This window comes from Ornithorhynchus anatinus, chromosome 14, assembly GCF_004115215.2.
Source record: "Ornithorhynchus anatinus isolate Pmale09 chromosome 14, mOrnAna1.pri.v4, whole genome shotgun sequence".
Taxonomy (NCBI): Eukaryota; Metazoa; Chordata; class Mammalia; order Monotremata; family Ornithorhynchidae; genus Ornithorhynchus; species Ornithorhynchus anatinus.
This window is the reverse complement of record NC_041741.1, coordinates 3,582,403-3,600,274: the sequence shown is the minus strand read 5'-3', so window position 1 is coordinate 3,600,274 and position 17,872 is coordinate 3,582,403. Positions and strand designations below refer to the sequence as shown.

Here is a 17,872-nt window from a genome sequence, read left to right as displayed (position 1 = left end):
CCTCGCTTAACCCACTCGGCACACTGCTCCCCAAGTTACTGATCCTCCCAAAGTGTTTATCTTACTGCCAGCAAGTCAACTTAAGTACAAAGAAAACTGAGCTCTCTATGCCAGAAATGTATCAGATTAATTTACCTCATTGTTTTTTCATTTTTGAAATCTCATTAAATTGGGCATGAGCAATGATTAATTCAGTATTCTTACTTCAAATCAGATTTTTTTTAATATAAAGAATTTTGGGTCCCGGAGAGGCTTCATGAAAACCTTCCATTTTTTAAATCATTTTTTCAGAAATATCATGATAATCAGTTTAGCTACTGATATTTAATCCTACCCAGCCATGATAATAAATTTCACTAGTGACATTAAATCCTACCCACAGCTACATGTAGACATATCACTAATTGCATATTTTAAAAAATCATTTTAATTGTCAAATACATTTTTCCAATTCCTCCAACCATCACTTACCTGAAGGCCAAACTTAATGATTGAGATTATTACGGTTATTTTATAACATACCATGTTGCCTGGAAAAACACAGACCACTCCGGTGACTGGAACTGAATTAAATTATTGCACTTATTCTCTCTAGAAACACACACAAACACACACACACTTTCTGCCCCACACTTTAAAGACACTTATGTAAAAGGAGAGTATTTTAAAATGTGTCAAACAGGACAGGCTAAGGAGCCTTTGGTAAACTGCCAGAAATGCCACCAGCCGGTCAATTCTAGATATCACAATTCAGTGTGATGCTTAGTCTGCTTTTCTACTCCTTTAAACCATCTGGTTCTTTCCCGACGTTTCATCCTTGTGGATTCAGTGGGTTCAGTTCTGACTGTTGCTTTGTCTTCGTATTGTTCCTCTGTCTCCTCCTGCTGATCAGCTGTTTTCCTACAGTTAGGAGCACTCTGTGTAGACAACTGAAGGATCATGGCATCCATCCTGCTCAGAAAGTTGTAAGCAGGAAGAGGAGGCTTCCACTCGTCATCAGGTAAAGTTGCTGGGAGAAGGATATAGTTAGAGTTTTACCACTGATTTTTGGAAAGTTACCTGGCAAATCGAAAGGATTTACTGAGTGCCCTCTTGTGGGTAGAGCACTGTACCAAAGACTTAAGAGAGTACAATGGAAGCAGCAGAGAAGGTTACAATCTAGTGGGGAAACAGACAAATAGATGCTAAAATAATGTACAGTTGAGACGAACACTGCAATCAGCTCCCTTCTGATCTGAAAAAGTGTCAACCAAAGTGTACACCAGACAAGAAGGAATTACACTCTGAAAGAACTGGGTTCATTCTCTTTAGAAAACCACATTTGAAGGAGAGAAGGTTTTATCAAAACCAGTTTTCTATTCAAAACGAGACTTCAGTCGTGACCACATTTTCTCAATTAAAAACAACTTGGCATTATAGGAATAGATGGCTTTCACTAACAGGAAGTGCTCAGTTGCATTCGAGACATAAACTGTGTGTTTGGGAGTGGGCCAAAGTACCACAGTGAATTTAATGCTGGTCATGGATTAATCATTTAGTCATACTGGCAAAAACTTCATTGGTTATGGCTACGACATGCCTAGTTATCCCCTGAAATGCCAGAGTTCACCGTTTCACACAAGAAATAGTCCAGGTTCAGAAAGGAACAGCTTCTGCAAAAATCAGGGGAGAGTTCAGATAATCCAAGTACCTTAATGCTTGCACAGTAATGGAAGTCACAATCACAGTAGAAGTAATGGTGGATATGATCCACTGTAATATGTGATTCGGACGTGACACGTTCCCTGGCCACAAAGAGCTTACACCATAATAGGTGTTCGAGTTGGAGTAGTGGTGATAATAAATAATAATAATAATGGCATTTTTAAGCACTTACTATGTACCAGGCACTGTACTAAGCACTGGGGTAGATACAAGATCAACAGGTCGGACACAGTCTTTGTTCCCCGTGGGGCTAACAGATAAGGGTTCTTTCCTTTTTGTACCAAGGAAATGTCCCATCAGTCTCCCAGTAATTGTCGGGCCAGAAAGTTGAGTTATATTTTAGTAATTTCCTGCAAAACCTCCCTAGCAGATCTTGATGATGCACAGTACAGCCTAATCATCTGAGCTTAGTGTAAAAGTCTGGACGTCTACATTACTCCTAGTACTACTGCTGACTAGAAAATTGGGCAACTCACAAATCCTGCCTGGTTTAATTAATCAGTGAAATGTAGGATAAAATATTCAGTAACGTATGCAGATCTTTAAAACAAATGTTTGTAAAAATTACCAAAAAAAAACCCCAAGCCCCACAGCAACGATACTTAAAAGATACTTTCCGGTCACTGATATACTAAATACACTACCTTCTTCATTCCTGTTACTACAATTGTTTATCAAAAATATGGTATACCTTCAGTACCAATAAGTTAATCAATCAATAGTTTTGACAGAGTACCTACTTGTGCCAAGCACTGCACTAAACATTTAGTATGGTATAAGAAGAGATAGACGTCATGGTCCCTGCCTTCAAGAAGCTTACAATCTGACAAAATACATTTATAGATAGGTGGAAGAAGAGAATGGAAATATGGTAGGTGATTGAATAAGTGCAAAAATAGTAGAGCATGAAAATTGAGATGTATCGATGTGCCGAGATGTGTCTAAGTGGTAGTAGGGCAGATACAATCATGGGAGACGAAGATGGGATATGACTCGGGAGAAGATGAGGGAAAATGTCCTGTAGGAGATGTGATGGGGAGGACCATGATTTGGCAGATTTGAAGGGAGGAGGAGTTCCAGCCAGGAGAAAGAGCATGAGAAAGGCAGAGTCAGACACACAAGAGTTGAAATGAGGCACAGTAAGAAAGAACAGAGAATATAATATGGGTGGTCAAGGAAGAATGGATAAGTTAAAAGGAGAGAGATGATGACTCCATTGGCCTTTGAGTCAATGGTTAGCAGTTTCTGCTTAAATATCAAAATGAACAGTACTTCTACAAAAAAAAGGATTTGAAGTAATCTTGGGAATCCACTCATTATAACTCATTAGAAAAGCCTTTGAAAAAGGGTACCTTAGAAATTATGAGGGTTTTTTTAAATGCCTGCTGTAATTATAACATTCACCCTGTCAGCCTTAATTCTGTCCAAAACAGGGGGACAGGAAGGAAGGAAACCACTTCCAACCTGGCGCCTGACATTTTGTGACCTACACAACACTTGGCCTGTGCTGATTTGGCCAGTGTAGTCGAAATTATGCCTAAGCTGTCCTCAGTTCACCAGATAATTGAATCGCCTTTAACAAGCTTTGGTTCTGGACAACATTTTGGGTAAAGTTTCGAAATGAATCCACGAATATCTTTTGCAAAGTGCAATTAATCCCTAAATATTAATGTTGATGGTGTCAATAGGTAAACTAAAAATGGATTTTCCAACATCCTCATTAGCTCTGTGTAAAATATATGCAGCACAGTCAACAAGGTAATGTATTCTAAAAAAAAAACAAAAGTTCATACTTACTGGTGGGATGCTCTAGTCCAGCTTCTAATTTCTTAAGCCATGACAAAATATTTGCCTCAGTAAAAGTCTGGTCTGAAGGAAACGCAAATACCCGGCCCCCTGAAGGGAGATCCACCAAAACAAGAAGTGGTAGGGCCGGTGGATGGTTGAAATATACCTTCAGGATTCCTCTTCCCACAGGGGTATTTTTGCTAAAAAAAGTTTAAATATGTGTATCAATAACTTCTAAGACAATGAATATGAGGAGAATAATAGCAATTAGCAAGAAGTCCTCACAGAATATCACCCAAAAATAAGAGTTGTAATAAAGCTCTCCTGGAGAACATTTATGGCTGCTAACAAGAAGCGGACTCCTCACCAGCAATGTTAATAACAAATCCAGAAATACATTCTTAAGAAGGGGACAGTGTCTTCCTTTCTGGTAAAGATAGCCAAGTACATCAGGGCCACAATCCAAAATTAAAGAGGCTTCCCAGGGCTAATTATTCCTTTTCAAAGGTTGGCCAAGAAGCAGAAAGAAGGCCAACTAGATCATATGATTTTTTTTTTTAATTTATCCAGTCAATACCTTCTCCCCGATTTTACAAATTTAAAAATATATTGTTTACCCTTGAAACTATCTTTTATCACAAAATAAAACCTCAACTAACTGAATTAGGAAAAGGCTGTAGAACAGGGATAATCACGGAAAGAACGGAAATAAACCTATTTCAATATAGATGACATACCACACTGAGGTTTTTCCTCAGAAAATACATCCCACACAATGTCCCAAATTTTTGTTCTAATAAAACACAAGTGTCTTTCTCCCATGAGTCAAGGTCAGTTCACCTGGCATCTGTGAATGGTGGAATGTGGGATTTTTAAAAAAGGAAAATAGTATCATTGCTATATGTTCCCCATTGCTTCCTTAACAGAGATCTAACAATTCATAAACATAACTTTTTCTTCAAAGTGATTTACACAGCTACATAAAGGAAACGAAAAGTTCCATAACATACTTACAGGTTTAACCAGCAAGGGGTAAAATCTTCTAGGGATTTTTGTTTTATGAGACTCAACACTTCTTTTTCATCCTCTTTATTTAAAGTGCCTTCACTAAACAAAATAAGTAATGGCTTCTGAAGTCTTAAATAGATGGGAAGATTTTCCACTGTGATTTCTGGCTGTTAGAACAATAGGAGGGGTGGTTAGGAAGATAGATAACTTTAGTTGGATAATTTAGTTCATAAAGTAGAAAACTACGCCTGCTTTTGCGACCCTGAAAAGCTTATTGCTTTTATATATATAGTTTATATTTCCATTTTAGAGGCTTTTAATTATTTCTCCAGTGTTCAATGATATTACTGACTGTAATCCATTCCATTCATACCCAAATCTGTACTGTTAGTAATTAGCAATTTTCAAAAGAGGGTTACTCGAACCAACACTTAAATATTAAAATTTGAGACTCGATTTGCACAAAAAGTACTTCTGATCTGGAAGTGACAGAAATAAACAAATGTGACATTTATGATGTTACAGACACACATAGTACAACACAATTCAACATGTTGGGCTAGGAACTCAAGTCTCATCTGGCTTTCTCTTGAAGTTTGAGAAGGAGGAGGGGGAGCAGGAGGAGTAGTATTTATTAAGTACTTACTGTGTGCAGAGCACTGAACTAGTTGCTGGGAAAGAATACATAGGTGGTAATTAGACATGCTCAAAGAACTGTGTTATCCTAGTACCTCAGAGTAGCCAGTTCATCAAAAATGCAATACTGTATTTTATGGTCTCTTCAACTAGCTAAAACTCTCTTCTAGCCTCAAAAACAACTCAAACTAACCTGTGGATTAACTTTGGCAGGGAAAAAGGGAAATCGTGTGTGTTTTGGTTTTCAGTAAACACACATTTTAAAATACTGATGCATTAGAACTCTGTATCTTACAATGAGAATTAGAATAAGAGAAAGGGAGAATACATTGATTTAGGGAGAGGGAGCTGAGAAGTGCAAAGGAATGGAAGGGAAATGAACTGGGGAAACCATTCAAACTCAAATCCAGTCACTTGGAAAAACTTTTCAGGGTCCTGAATTGCAGGTGAGTAGTTTATTGTAAAGTGTAATCAGCCATTTCCATACATCACCCTGTAGACTGGTGGGATAAAATCCCTGAACCTTCTTCAATAAGGGGGCCATCTTCGATTCCCAAGTAGCTTTCTCCCTCTCTCTCTCTCCCCTTCTCTTTCCCTCGCTCCCGAAGAAGTGATATGCAACTAGGAGCTGTTTCATGAGTCCCCCAATCCAATTCTCCGCAACTTCAGCAGTGCGTAATAAACACTGGGTAGCAGTCAACATTAGATATGCACAAAGACCTATTGGATTTCACCTTCCCGATCAAAGTCGTGTGGCTGATGTTAGTCGACAAATTCTGGTCGATGGACAGGGTGCAGAGAATGAACAATGAGAACTTTTCTCCACAAAATCAAAAACATCTCTAATTTTTGTATACTTACAAAGATTTCCAATAATGCATTTTGGACTGTTTGAATTATATCCTGAGCACTAGTGTTAGTGAGCGGGATGCTCTCTATTTGGCCATCTTGGGGTCTAGCAAGCAGCAGAGCTGGAAGAGTCACAGCATATTTTTTGGATCTAAGGAAAAAGGAAGTATTGTTTAAAGACAAACCTGAAGCCAAGCTTTTGAAATGTGCGGACTCAAGAGTGAGCTGGATGTTTCCATTTAGGCACTGGGTGAGCCTAAAACACTTTAGAAGATTTGGTTGTCATTGCTTTTACACTCTTCTCTCAATAGGCAGTAATGGGCAGAGTTTCCCTGGGTTTGTCAGATACAAGGGAGGTTTAGGTGCCTAAAGAAAGCATGTGTGTGGGGAACTTAAATCATCAAGTAAGTCTCTGGAAATCTCTCCTCATCAATAAAACTAAGAAAATACAGTCCAGAATCAACAACTGCAGATGGGCACACAACTTGTTGGAAGTTCATACCCAGAGAAAAGAGAAGAAAGGAAAGAATCAGTATATCAACCTGGAGGAACAGAGATGATGTTCCACAGGACAACTAGTTCTAGCCCCAGAGGCTAATATTTTCTTCAGTGAACAGAATAAAAGAACTAAAACCAAGCTTATTCAGTCCACAGAAAGTTCCAAGACGGGAAAGAGTGGGCAGAGTTTTGGAAGATCAAAAGTATAGTTCAAAGTGACGGAACTGGAGAAGTGATTGGCATCAGAATGAAGTTCAGTAAGAACAGCAAGTTAGACCATCAGTCCGTGGAGAAAGTCAAATACAAAATGGAGAAAGACAATGGGGAAAAACAGCAAAAAAAAAAAAAAAGTCTCTGGGGTATAGTGGATAATCAACAGACCATTAGCCAGCAATTATCTTTTAGTCTAAAGAGCAATTATCATAGGAGTGCAAAAAACTACTTGCTGTACTTAGCTCTGCTTAAGACCTTACTAAATACAGTCCCACTTTAATTCCATAACTTAAAAGGGCTGGAGAGCATTCAAAGAACAGACCCTCAAAGATAATTGGAAAATACGTTCAACAAGCCTGAACTAAAGAAGGTTCTCTTCAACTACAGGAACGGGTGTTGTACTAAGGATTATAAACACTTTTCAATCTTCACCATGGCCAAAACAAGTAGAAATAGGCTCAAAGTACAGTATGAGGGGGTTCAGGACAGAAAACCAATATATTCCAGTTAGAGTGACTATAATGAAAGGTTACTGAAAACAAGATAATAAAAGGGAACCAGCATGGGAAGCAAGGGAACCTAAAGAAGCAGCATGGTCTAGTGGAAAGAGCATGGGTCTGGGAGTCAGAAGACCTGGGTTCTAATCTCTGCTCTGCCACTGGCCTATGTGACCTTGGGTAGATCACTTAATTTCTCTATGCCTCAGTTACCTCATCTGTAAAATGGGGATTAAATCCTACTCAGACTGGGAGTCCTTTATGGAATAGGGATGTGTCCAACCAGATTATCTTGTATCTATCTAGAGTTTAGAAATTGGCACAACGTAAGTGCTTAAAAGTACCCTTAATAATAACGATCATCACCACAGATGGTAGCCCACTACAGTATCTTGAAATTCAAAATCGTGACGATGGGTTGATCAATTTCTAAAGTGAAGTTTAAGGAGCTTGTTTTATATTTCTGGGGATCTGACCATTAATACACAGGAAAAGACTAAAAAGTAAAAGGTGTGGGGGTTTTTTTCCCTTGCTATGTTGATTTGTTATCAGCAAGAGGATGTTGCTGTCACTGGAATCTGAGTGAAAGGGTAGGTGGCTTAGTGGTAACTTATCTTGCATTCATGAATCTGTCCTAGCACCATGAATGACTAACTATACGGTAAATGGGAGCTTCTTGTGCACAGGCAATGTATCACTTCTCAGAGCTGTACTTCTTACTTTCCCACGGAATTTGCGCTATTACTATTCCAGGGGGTGGGGGGAAATGGGGCATTTAGAAATAAGACAGAAGTAAAGTTGGAGATGCAGAGGCCTCTTTTCCCTGACTCCCTCTCCGCCTTTGCGTCATCTGCACATTTGGATCTGTACACTTTGGGCACTTGGTAGTCAGGCCTTCTGCCCCACAGCACTTCCGCACAATCTAAGTTATTTAGTTATATTAGCGTCTGTCTCTCCCTCTACAGTGGAAGCTTGTTGTGGGCAGGGAATGTGCCTCCCTACTCTATTGTATTGGCCCCTCCCAAGCTCTTAGTATAGTGCTCAGAAGAAGGGGAAAAATACTGGGAACACAATCAGTTGAAGCTGTAAGCAGGGGGGATTGTGTCTACCCACTTTAAGAACTTGGAACAGTGCTCTGCAAACTATTAAGTGCTCAATAAATACTTTGGATTGATTGAATTTGTGCTTCAAAGTTTAAAGTGTGGAACCTTGTGCTGACCTACTCCCTCAAGCTCACCTAGTCCCTTGTAGTCAGGTAGCACAATGGTGACCAAGTTGGTGAGAGAAACTTCCAAAAAATAAAAAATAAAAGAGGAACAAGTTCAGAGAGAAAGGGTAGGAAAAAGAGAAAGAAGAACCAAGAAGAGTATAGAAAAGGGAATGAAAAGGAAAGACAGGGGAAGAGGAAAAAAAAGAATATACTTAGATTAGTGATGAGGCCTTCTATTTAGACAGGGGAGAAATAGTGAAAATTTAACTAAATTCACCTCACAGTTCCCCCAAATCCTGTGGATGGAGTTCTACTAGCAAAGGCAGAAACTCTCATATATAATCAGTGGAAGAGCCACTCTAACTTAAAGGTTACTGACAAAAAGCATCAGGGTTAGCAAAAAAATTTTACTCCTTCTCAGAAAACTTCTCCTACTCCTTGGCAGGACAGGTCCAAAGCCCTTCTGCCTTCCAATACAGGGGCTGTGAGGGTTAGGGGATTAATCAAATGAACTCTAGCTTCTGCCCCCTTAAATGGTGATTTAAGTTAAACCAAAATAGTATTGTTAGAAATAGAGTGATTACTCTTCAGCAGTTTGGTTAATAAGTTGTGAGTGGCTACTACAAGCACAGAGGAAGACAATTTTCTAATCACACCTTCAAAAGGAATAAGAGTTCAACTTAGGAAGGTTATTTTAGATGAAGTCTTGGATGCAGTTGAGTTACAGTGACTTGCTAGATTAGCAAGTATTATGCTGACTAATCTTGTACGGCAGCAGTCTAATTCTTTGGCAGCGTTTTCTACACAGTCCTTTTGACTGGCTGGTATTCGTAAACTTGAAAATCTGGGAAACCTGTTCTTCCCATTTTATTCAGTGTCATATTTCTGCAAGACATTTCCCATAAAGCTCAAACACATTCCCAGAGCACTGTTCCTTCTGTAAATAGAAGGGTCAACTTTTTTCACTTCTAGAGTGAGGGAAGCCTTGGGGTGGAGCTTTTGGTGGGGGGGTGCTTTTAAGAGGGGTGTAGTGCCCAAGATCATGGAAGTAGTCCCTACCATCCATTTCCAGTGGAGTTGCCAAGAGCCCCAGATGTTTCTGGAGCCCGGTGGGAGAGGAAAAAGCCCCCTGGCCTGGCCTTCTATGGTCAAGAGGAGCTGATGGGCTCGGGAACCAGGCCAGGGAGGAATCACTGGACCAGATGGAGAATCTGGAGCAGGTATGAAGAGTCTCTTAGCTTGTCCTCAAAATCTGCCAGTTTCCAAAGATAGTAAGGACAGTGCCTGGCCTGCCCTTAATAACAATAATAATTATAATGATATTTAAGTGTTTATTATGTGCCAGGCACTGTACTGAGCACTGGGTACATGGTAATTGGGTTGGACACAGTCCCTGTCCCAAAGGGCTCATAGTCCTAATCACCATTTCACAGATGAGGCTATTGAGGCTCAGAGAAGTGAATGACTCCCAAGGTCAGACCGGGATTAGAACCCAGGTCCTTCTGACTTTCAATGGGAGGGAGAGAGAGAGAGGGCCTGTAATCTGGACTGAGGGAAGGACTCCAAAGACAGACCCCTTGTTAGGGGAATTCCAGGAGCAGCATATTGCCATTGAATCCATGCTGCCTCACTCCCTTGCCATCATGGACCCTGCTGCTGTGGGACATCCTTGAGTGACGTCAACTGTGGCAGCTAAAACACTCCCAATCCTTGGGAAAACGTCTCATCAACACCCAAGATGATACCGACTGCCCCTGTGACCTCATACCCAGTTTGTGAGTGTGTGGAGATCTGCAGAGATGAGTCTCAATCATATTCTGTATCGTTTGATTATGTTTTTGGTAACTGTAAAAAGAAAAACTTACAGGACCAAAGCATCTTCTTTAGAATAGAGTCCAAAAATGACATATCCTTTCAGGCTGTTTGCTGCTTCAATGAAGGTTTCTTTGGCTATAAACATAGAGTTAGACAAAGATAAACATCTGCTCTCTTTTAAATTGTGCAGTCAAGCAATAGAGGTCCTCTGCATTATTATCAATGTTATTTATTAAGTACAAAGCCATTGTACTAAGTGCTTAGGAGAGTTCATGAGAACACCCAAGACCGCTGCCCTCCTACAGCTTACAATTTAAGGGGGTGAAAAGACAAAAATTATAATTGTTTAGAGGTAGTGCAAGCAGGAGGAAAAACAGGGATAACAGGAGGTAAAATATTATCCGGATGAAAAAGTACAAAAAGGTACAAAAGTGCTGAGGAATGAAACAGAAGTTCTATGGGTGGTATTGATTTAATGTGACTGGGGTGTTGTGAGTGAATAACAGAAGGCTTCCTAGAGCAGGTGAAATTTCAGAAGGCCTTTGAAGATGGGGAGAGCTGTGGTCTGGCAGACCCAGTGGGAGAGGGTGTTCCAGGTTGTGAGGTGGGGGAGAACAGCATGAGCAAGAGGTCAGAGATGGGAGAATCCAGAGCAGGATAATAAAAAGGTGAAGTAGGGGGAAACAAAGATAGCAAGCTGGTGAAAAATGGATTAAGAGAGCTGATAAGATGACTTGAAGCCAATGGTAAGGGGTTTGTGCTTGACGAGGAGGAAGATGAGTAGCCAGTGGAAACATCTGAGTGGAGAGATGTGTACTTCAGGAAGATGACTCAAGCAAAAGTACGGAGTCTAACTGAAATGGGGAGGGGCTGAAAATCGGGAGACCAGTAAAGAGAATCAATAAATCAATGATTTTGAATGCTTATTATGTGCACAGCATTGTATTGAGCGCTTGGGAATAAGAGTCAGTAGGCTCGATCCCTGCTATCAAAGACCTTAACCATCTTGGAGGAGAATGCACTAGTATAACTGTGAGAGATCAGGGATTTGGATCAGCGTGACAGTTGTTTGGATGAGGGAAGAGGAATGGAAACATTCAGGAAACATTGTGGAAGAGAGGACAGGCTACAACAATTCAATGAATGTGAGAGCTGAAAGAGAGAGGAATAAGGGATGACAACAAAGTTGCAGGTTTTGTGGCCTAGTGGGAAGAGCACAGGTCTGGAAGTCAGGGGCCCTGGATTCTAATTCCAACTCCATCATTTGCCTACTGTGTGACCCTGGGCATGTCACAACATGATCTCTCTCCCTCAGTTTCCACATCTGTAAAACAGGGATTAGATTTCTGTTCTCCCTCCTACTTAGATTGTGGGCACATGTCGGGCAGGGCCTGTATTCAAACTGGATTACCCTGTATCTATCTCAGCGTCAGTACAGTGCTTAATGTAGTAAGCGCTTAACAAATACTACAATTATTCTAGGGAGAATAGCAGTGTTTTTGACAGATGGGAAAGTTTATAGAACAGAGGAGAGTGGATAAATTCAGAACATGAGAACTGCACAAAAATGTTAAATACACTTCCATTTGTGAGGGGTGAAGGTATTCAAGTAGGCGGTGCTGTTTTTCTTTATAAGGCAGAGGGTTTTTTTGGTTTTCAGGTATTGCTATTGGGATTCCAATGGCTCATTTAGAGGTTCTGCATTTTATTCTGAATAAAAGCAGTACAATTGGTGAAAATTAAACTGGAAGTTTGAAAACAATATGGCACACTTTTGCAAGGAGAGGGAGACACCTAGAACACAAGTGGAGAACTACTGTGAAAAAAGAAATCTGAATAAGATCCATCATTACCGATGTGATCAGTGGTGAAACTTGAAGAAGGGGACCACAGGTCGGGAAGACAGCCTGGGCAGAGTTGAGGAAAAAGAAGGGACCTAGAAAGGGGTTTTAATTTCTTCCCTTGCCTCACACAGGTCAGGAAAACTTGCTCCCACAGATGGACTGAAGTGTTTAGAACTTGTGTCCAGTCTGATTAATTTGTATTGACCCCAGTGCTTAAACAGTGCTTGGCACATAGTAAGCACTTAAAGGGAACCATAATTATTAGTATTACGGCTGGTTAAGGAAAACTGGCCCCTACAAACAGACTAAGGTGGTGCAGAAATGGAGGAGCAGTCACTTCCAATTCCTTCCCTAGGCTGGTGGTAACCCAGCAACCAGCCCTTCTACTCCCAATCTGCGATCAATAAATACCACTGATAACGATGATACACCTGACTGGAGAGGAAAAGACATATAAAGGAAAACAAGATGACTTTTCTGAAATGTCAAACAGAAACTGAATTTTTAAGGAAAAGGCCGTTATGACCAAAACACTATATGTCAGAGAGCAACAAACACCAACCAAGAACAGTGAATGACTTTTGTAGAGGAGTACAATATCAATAGGTTGCCTGCACCCTGAAAGCAATTATTATTAGAAGTGCTTGCACTTTAAGTAAGGAAACAGTCATTCAGTTCTAAAATATGAAACAACGATTTTTTAAAAAATACATCTCATGCCTCTGTCAAACTTCAAGTTGTGTTTTTACCTTTTGTCATGCTTGGGTTAAATAGTCCCAGAACTGATACACTCCAATAGGATGTCAAATCTTTATTTGATTTCCCTCTGAGATATTCTTCTGCTTCTTCAATACTGACTATCGTCAGGGGACAGGAGAGCCTGTTGCTGAATGATGGGTTTTAAAAAAGATGTTTCAACTTGTTAAAAAATAAAACAACAAGGAAGGGGGACTTAATATCTTGTTGACCACAATATTTGGGACAAAGTCTCTGAATTTAAATAACAGGTCATTGTTTCCCCTATTTCTAGACTTGAAATGAGACACTCTAAAGACCTCGCAAACCCACTCCACTTATCTCCTTCCCATATCACTCCAATATGAAAAAAAGGATTTTTAGAAAGTTACATATCACTGTCCGGTGATCATAAATGATTGCTTTTCACATTTAAAAGGTTAGGAGTTTTGAAAGTCATCCACGCACCAAAAAAAAATCTATTGTGTTTTTCAGCAAGGGAGGACTTCCAGTTCCATTTCTTGACTGTCTAACCTTTTTATAATTAATAAATCAGAGGTACTTACTGAGCGCAAACTGTGTGCAGAGCCCTATTCTAAGTCAATGCTGAATTGTACTTTCCAAGCACTTAGTACAGTGCTCTGCACACAGTAAGCATTCAGTAAATACAAATAAATGAAGATGAGGAATTCTGTTTTGGACATGTTAATTATGAGGTGACCACAGGATATCCAAGTAGAGATGTCTCTGAAAGCAGGAGGAAATGCAAGACTGCAGAGAGGGAGAGATATGAGGGCTGGAGATGGAGATTTGGGAATCATCTGCTTAGAAGGGGTAGCTGAAACCAAGGGAGTGAATGAGTTCTACAAAGGAGTGGGTCTAGATGGAGAATAGAAGGGGAACCAGAACTGAACCTTGAGGGACACCTCCAGTTTGGGGATGGGAGGCAGAGGAGGAGCCCACGAAAGAGACTGAGAATGAGTGGCTGGAGAGACAGAAGGAGAACCAAGAGAGGATAGTGTCAGTGAAGTTAAGGTTGGATAATGATTCCAGGAGAAGAGGGTGGTTGAAAGTGATGAAGGCAGCTGAGAGGTCAAGGAAGATTACAGTGGAAGAGACTGTTGGATTTGGCAAAAAGGAGATCATTTGTGACTTTTAAGAGGGCGGTTTCTGTGGAGCAAAGGGAATGAAAACCAGATTGGAGGGGGTCACGGAGAGAAACGGAGGAGAGGAACTTGAGACAGCAGGTGTAGACCATTCACTAAAGGAGTTTGAAGAGGAATGATAGGAGGAAGGTGAAGCGATAACTGGAAGGACCTGTAAGACCAAGGGAGAGTTTTTATTAGGATAGGAGAGATGTGAGCATGTTTGAAAACTGTGGGGAAGAAGCCATTGGAGAGCAAACAGTTGAAGGAGGTGGTCAGGGTGCTTGATAGACTAGACTGTAGATGGTACAGCTCTACACTGTAAGCTCGTTGTGGGCAGGGAATGTGTCTGTTCACTGTTGTATTCTACTCTCCCAAGCGCTTACTACAGAGCTCTGCATGCAGTAAGCACTCAATAAATACGACTGAATGAATGTAGCATACAGAACAATAAAGTAGACAAACACAATCCCTGCCCACAGAGAGTTTACAGTCTAGAGGGGAGATGGACATTAAAATAAGTTACAATCAGGTGCTTAAGGGTAATCGAGAAAATGAGGATTTCATCTGGGAAGGCCTCTTGTAGGAGATGTGATTTTAGTACGGCTTAAAAGGTGGGGAGAGCAATGACCTGTCAGATTTGAAGGAGTTCTAGGCCAGAGGGAGGATGTGGGCAAGGGGTTGGTGGTGAGATAGATGAGATCAAGTTAAAGTTAGTAAGTTGGTTTTAAAGGAGTGAAGTGTGTGGGCTGAGTTGTAGCAGGAGATCAGTGAGGCAAAGTAGGAGGAGGAGAGGCAACTAAAAAGCCTTAGAGAGGATGGTCAGGAGTTTCTATTTGATGTGGAGATGAATGGACAACTATTAGAGGTTTCTGAGGAGTGGGGCGATACGAACTGAACATTTTCTTAAAAAATGATCAGGGCAGCAAAGTGAAGCATAGACTGGAGTGGGAAGAGAGGGGAGGGAGGCAGGGAGGTCAACGAGGAGGCCAATGGGATTTTTATCGGTGCTTGGGCCAGCGTGGTAGGAGTCTGGGTGGTGAGGAATGGGATTCTAGAGATTCTGTGAAGGCTGAACTGACAGGTTTTATTACAGATTAAATATGTAGGTTGAATGAAAGAGATCAGCCTAGGAAATTGCCAAGGTTTCAGGCTCGGAGACAGGGAGGTGGTGTTGCCTTCTTTGATGGGAAAGTTAAAGACAGAACAGGGTTTGTGAGGGAAGAATAAAAACACTGCGTTGGATGTGTTAAGTTTGAGTGTTGGTGGGACATACACATAGAGGTGTCCTGAAGGCAGCAGAAAATGCAAGAATGCACAGAAGGAGAGAGGTCAGGGCTGGAGAGGTAGATTTGGGCATCATCTGGGTAGAGATGATTGTTGAAACCATGGGAGCGAATGAGTTCCCCAAGGAAGTGAGTGTAGATGGAAACTAGAAAGGCACGTAAAACTGAGTCCTGAAGGACCCTCCCCACACACACAGTTAAAGGGAAGGAGGCAGAGGAGGAGCCTGCAAAAGAGACTGAGCAGTAATAGCCAAGAGGAGTATTCAGTCACAAATAATCACATTTCCTCTGTATTTTAGAACATTCTTAGGAATCAATCATGTATCAAATACTTACAGCAGTATGAATCTTAGCAGATCTTCTGTTCCTAACATGCCAGTATATGTTACTGGATTCTCTCCTTTCTGGTAAAATTTTATAAGAGGAAATTCTGTGATATTTTGCTTGGTACAAACATTAGACCAGTGTCCACAGTTTATTCTCAATAGCAAAATACTAGGTGCTCCTAAGTAAAAGAAAAAATGGTTATTATAGCTAAAGAAAACAAAAGACTCTGAAGTTTCAGGGAACTAAATACACTACTTATTAAATTGGAAAACATATTTACTCAATTTGTACATAAGAAACTGTTATGCACATAAATGCACTTTCTAATGTATTAAGTTAACTAAAAGGTAAACTCCAACCACAACACATGCTGATTATTTCTGTTCCTTACTAAAGCAAGTTGTCTGCATTCTCACAAACCCGACATACGCGAAGGAAATGGCAAAAAATTAATGCACGCTGCCACCTTGTGGCACAGGGATCTTTCTTCGGCATTTCCCAAGTTATTTGAAACGAACTCAATCTAACAAGCGTCCACCAATGTAACATTTGTTGAGTGAATAGCTAAACTGGATTCTCCAGGGCCCTTTAAAAAACAGAATTCCCACCTTCTAGTAATTTATAATCCGGCAAGGGAGAAGAGATTAAAAGACCTGTATGCCCACAACCACCTAACGAACGGCGTGGCCAAGCGGAAAGAGCACGGGCCTGGGAGTCAGAAGGACCTGGATTCTAAGCCCAGCTCTGCCACTTTCATTCAATAGTATTTATTGAGCGCTTACTATGTTCAGAGCACTGTACTAAGCGCTTGGAATGTACAAATCGGTAACAGATAGAGACAGTCCCTGCCCTTTGACGGGTTTACAGTCTAATCGGGGGAGACGGACAGACAAGAACAATACTTGGCCGCAGTGTGACCTTGGGCAAGTCACTTAACTTCTCTGTGGCTCAGTTACCTCATTTGAAAAATGGGGATTATGACTGTGAGCCCCATGTGGGAGTGTGTCCAACCTGATTAGCTTGTGTCCACCCCAGCACTTAGTAGAGAGGCTGGCAACAGAGCACTTAAATATAATTTAAATTTAAAAAGCTACCTAATTACTAAAAAAGTAATTAAAGCAGATAATTGCACAGGTTTTTTGATTGCTTTAGGGACATTTTCTTTGTAGAGACATCAAGTAGGACAGATGCCTTGATTGGAGTACAATCACAAAATGATCGATTTCAAGATCCTAAGGGAAGGGAGGAAGAAAGTCAGATGAAGTAAATGGACCTCGAGTAACAGGTTTGGTGCCGCAGAAAGGACCCGATGGAAGGAAAGTCTAAAAGACAAAGGAAATCTTGAAAGTCGGCTTATCTTCAAAAGGACAATTCTGTAGGCTCAAGAATAAATTATTCCACTACAGAAGAAAAAAGAAAACAGCTTGTCAAAACTGACCAAACTGAGATCCCTTAAAATGCTTGAGGTGAAAATGGAAAAAGCTACAAAGAGTAGAAATTGGGCCAAATCACTAAAGAACTAAGTAGAAGCAGGAATAGAAAAGCAGAAGCTGAAAATGAGGTAAATTAGCAGGAGATATAAAAGAAAAGCATTCAAAAATATTGGGCAAAAATAGGAGGGATAGGGAAAATGTACCAGGGTTTGGCTGTGAAAATGGAAAGGAAATGGAGGTCAGGGACAGCTGGGGAAATGGGAAACCTATTTGAGCAGCACCTGAGACTTGGGAACTACATTTTCCAGAAGCCTAAAGCCCCCGCTCAAATTTCAACCTCATCTTTCGTAGCTCAGTGGAAAGAGCATGGGCTTTGGAGTCAGAGGACATGGGTTCAAATCCCAGCTCTGCCACTTGTCAGCTGTGTGACTGTGGGCAAGTCACTTCACTTCTCTGTGCCTCAGTTACCCCATCTGTAAAATGGGGATTAAGACTGTGAGCCCCACGTGGGACAACCTGATTCCCTTGTGTCTACCCCAGCGCTTAGAACAGTGCTCTGCACATAGTAAGTGCTTAACAAATACCAACATTATTATTATTATTATCTTTTCCTCTCATGCCCCAGTATGTGTTCCTGAATAAGAGAGTTGGCGAGGGGAGATATCCCCACCAAGCCAAAATCATTTCTGGTGCCACTCCTGCACCAGGTGTCAACCACCACCAACCTCAACAAACATCTGTCCCTAATACCAACCGGGTCAGAAGAGTTTTAAGACAGAGAACAGCAGGGTATCCAAACAGCTGTGGGCAAGCAGAGTGAAAGGAGACAATGTTAACCGGGGGGTAAGGTAAATTAAGTCTCAAACAGTGTGAGAGCAGTGGAC

The 17,872-nt window shown here is 40.9% G+C and overlaps 1 protein-coding gene across 3 annotated transcripts in view; it reads right to left on the bottom strand.

The window, feature by feature from the left end:
• Positions 1-208: 208 nt before the first annotated feature.
• Positions 209-17,872, bottom strand: part of TXNDC16 (thioredoxin domain containing 16) — a 51,489-nt gene continuing 33,825 nt past the window's right edge. For all 3 annotated transcript variants that reach the window (XM_016226806.3, XM_029078467.2, XM_039914119.1), the window contains 7 exons: positions 15,565-15,733; positions 12,812-12,948; positions 10,269-10,353; positions 5,998-6,136; positions 4,507-4,667; positions 3,502-3,692; positions 209-1,009 (listed from right to left, as the gene is read on the bottom strand). In XM_016226806.3, coding sequence (XP_016082292.1) covers positions 744-1,009; positions 3,502-3,692; positions 4,507-4,667; positions 5,998-6,136; positions 10,269-10,353; positions 12,812-12,948; positions 15,565-15,733 — 1,148 coding nt within the window. In that variant the 3' untranslated portion in view covers positions 209-743. The remainder of the gene's footprint in view (positions 1,010-3,501; positions 3,693-4,506; positions 4,668-5,997; positions 6,137-10,268; positions 10,354-12,811; positions 12,949-15,564; positions 15,734-17,872) is intronic.